The sequence below is a fragment of the Oratosquilla oratoria genome, chromosome 7 (assembly GCF_046742065.1).
Source record: "Oratosquilla oratoria isolate Oo_2021 chromosome 7, ASM4674206v1, whole genome shotgun sequence".
Classification (NCBI taxonomy): Eukaryota; Metazoa; Arthropoda; class Malacostraca; order Stomatopoda; family Squillidae; genus Oratosquilla; species Oratosquilla oratoria.
In genome coordinates, this window is record NC_134783.1 from 12,957,217 (window position 1) to 12,959,716 (window position 2,500).

Below are 2,500 nucleotides of genomic sequence, written 5' to 3' on the forward strand. Positions count from 1 at the left end.
AATCAACCAATCAATCAATCAATAAATAAATGAATAAATAAATAAATAAATAAATAGGTAAATAAAACAAGATAAAATAAAATGGTGCCACACAGTAAACAGAGAAAGGTCGTGAAGGCCTATGACCCTTCCATTATCTCAGAAATGTCAAAAAAGTGAACAGAATAGCCAAAAGACCCCTCCCCAAAAATACACACACACACACACACACACACACACACACATATATATATATATATATATATATATATATATATATATATATATATATATATAGAGAGAGAGAGAGAGAGAGAGAGAGAGAGAGAGAGAGAGAGCAGGGCCACAATTCCCGAAAGGAACTTGGCTTCAGTTTGTGTGTGTGTTTTTTCCTAGTGTGTTTATTGTGCTTCTATATTTAGGTACCGTGCAAATGGTCACGTCCTTCTGACGGATCACGACCCAGCCATTCCATGCCAGATGTATGTTTCCAACGTGAAAAGTTGGTCTATGGACAGACTCTACCATGCTTTGCTTCTTGAATATTTGATCGATGTATTTATAGAAGCTTCCGTAAGTTCATGAATATACATTAATCTATCTTCTCATTGTGAGTAGCCGGTGTATCGATATAATCTCCAATGTTTTGCTCCGAGAATATTTTTTCGTTTTATTTAAAACAACATTTCATAACTACAAAAGTATTCGTTGGTCTCTATTTTCGATGTGAAGAGTTGGTACATGTATAGCCACTTGCTCTTTCTTCCTGATATATCTTATTTTTTCATCTAAGGTAACACTATGTAATTTCATAAGTATTTATGTCTCTGCCTTTTCACTGGAAATGGTCGGTGTAATTGTAAACTTTTGTCTAATTGAATGATTTATGATCTTTATTTTGGTAATTTTTACTATTTTTACAGGTATTTATAGCTCTATCTTATAATTATGGTTGATTGGTATATATATATATATAGATATATATATATATACATATATATATACATATATGTATATATATATATACATGTATATATATATACATATGTATATATATACATATATATGTATATATATACATATATATATGTATATATATATATATATACACATATAAATGTATGCATATATATATACATATTTATATATATGTATATATATACATATGTATATATATATATACATATACATATATACATAAACACTGAATGGTTCCCAGTGATCAATTGATATATTTTTTCAACCACAAATAACTTTTAACTCCATGCCACCGCAGTCGAGACTGAGAATCGCTCGATGGAGACATCCGTTGGAAATTGAAACGTGGATGAGCCGAGATTCGAGCCCAGCTAGCCCGTAACAAAGTTATAGTAACGTAAACCAATACGCTATCAAGAGAGATATAAGTTGAGTACGACTTTCTTATATTTGTATGCTCGAATTACATACACCTACACGAAATATCGCGTTCAACTCACCTCCGCCATGATAGTGTATTAGCTAGTATGTGCGCGTGGGAAAGTTATACATATACACTGAATGGTTCCCAGTGATCAATTAATATGGGTTGAACGCGATATTTCGTGAAGGTGTATGTAATTCGAGCATACAAATATAAGAAAGTCGTACTCAACTTATACCTCTCTTGACGGCGTATTGGTTTACGTCACTGTAACTTTGTTACGGGTTAGCTGGGGTCGAATCCTCGGCTCGTCCACGTTTCAATTTCCAACAGATGCCTCCATCGAGCGATTCTCAGTCTCGACTGCAATGGCATGGAATTAAAAGTGATTTGTGGTTGAAAAAAGATACACACACACACACACACACACACACACACACACACACACACACACACACACGCATATATATATATATATATTTATATATATACGTATACATATATGTATACACACATATATATATATATGTATATATATCTATATATATCATATATATATATATATATATATATATATATATATATATTACAGGTGGAAAATGTAATCACACATTTGTCAAACACGTAGAAACCACTGTTGGAGTAGAAAAGACTGGAAACGGGGAATCTATATATTTCAGAGAGAGAGAGAGTGTTGCTTAAGTAGTAACCTTGACATAAGAAGGGGGGACATGGGATGAGGTGTCTACCCTCGGCTCGCTCCGTATGTGAGGTCAGGAGGTAAATGTGTTTTTAGTAAGTTAGAGATGAAAAGTCCGGACATTATATCCGGGGACCATTGCCCCTTTGAAATATTCATATTGGGCTGATATTCAATAATGGTAGATTCTACCATTTTTCTCCTGAACTCACACTTAGATTTATAAATAAGCCCAGCTTTGTCCCAATCTAAACAATGATTAAATTGCTTAACATGTTGGAACACAGCTGAGCTCTCTTGTCCATATCTGATGGAACGTTTATGTTCTATCATCCTAGTGTTCAAATCCCTTCCAGTCTGTCCGATGTAAACTAAGTTACAACCTTTACATGGAATTGAATATACCCCTTGGGTCTGCT

At 33.5% G+C, this 2,500-nt stretch overlaps 1 protein-coding gene across 1 annotated transcript in view; it reads left to right on the forward strand.

The window, feature by feature from the left end:
* LOC143026757 (uncharacterized) overlaps nucleotides 1-2,500 on the forward strand; it is a 65,686-nt gene that overhangs the window by 26,844 nt on the left and 36,342 nt on the right. Inside the window, exon 6 of the mRNA XM_076187526.1 lies at nucleotides 402-552. Within this exon, the coding sequence (XP_076043641.1) occupies nucleotides 402-552 (151 nt within the window). The remainder of the gene's footprint in view (nucleotides 1-401; nucleotides 553-2,500) is intronic.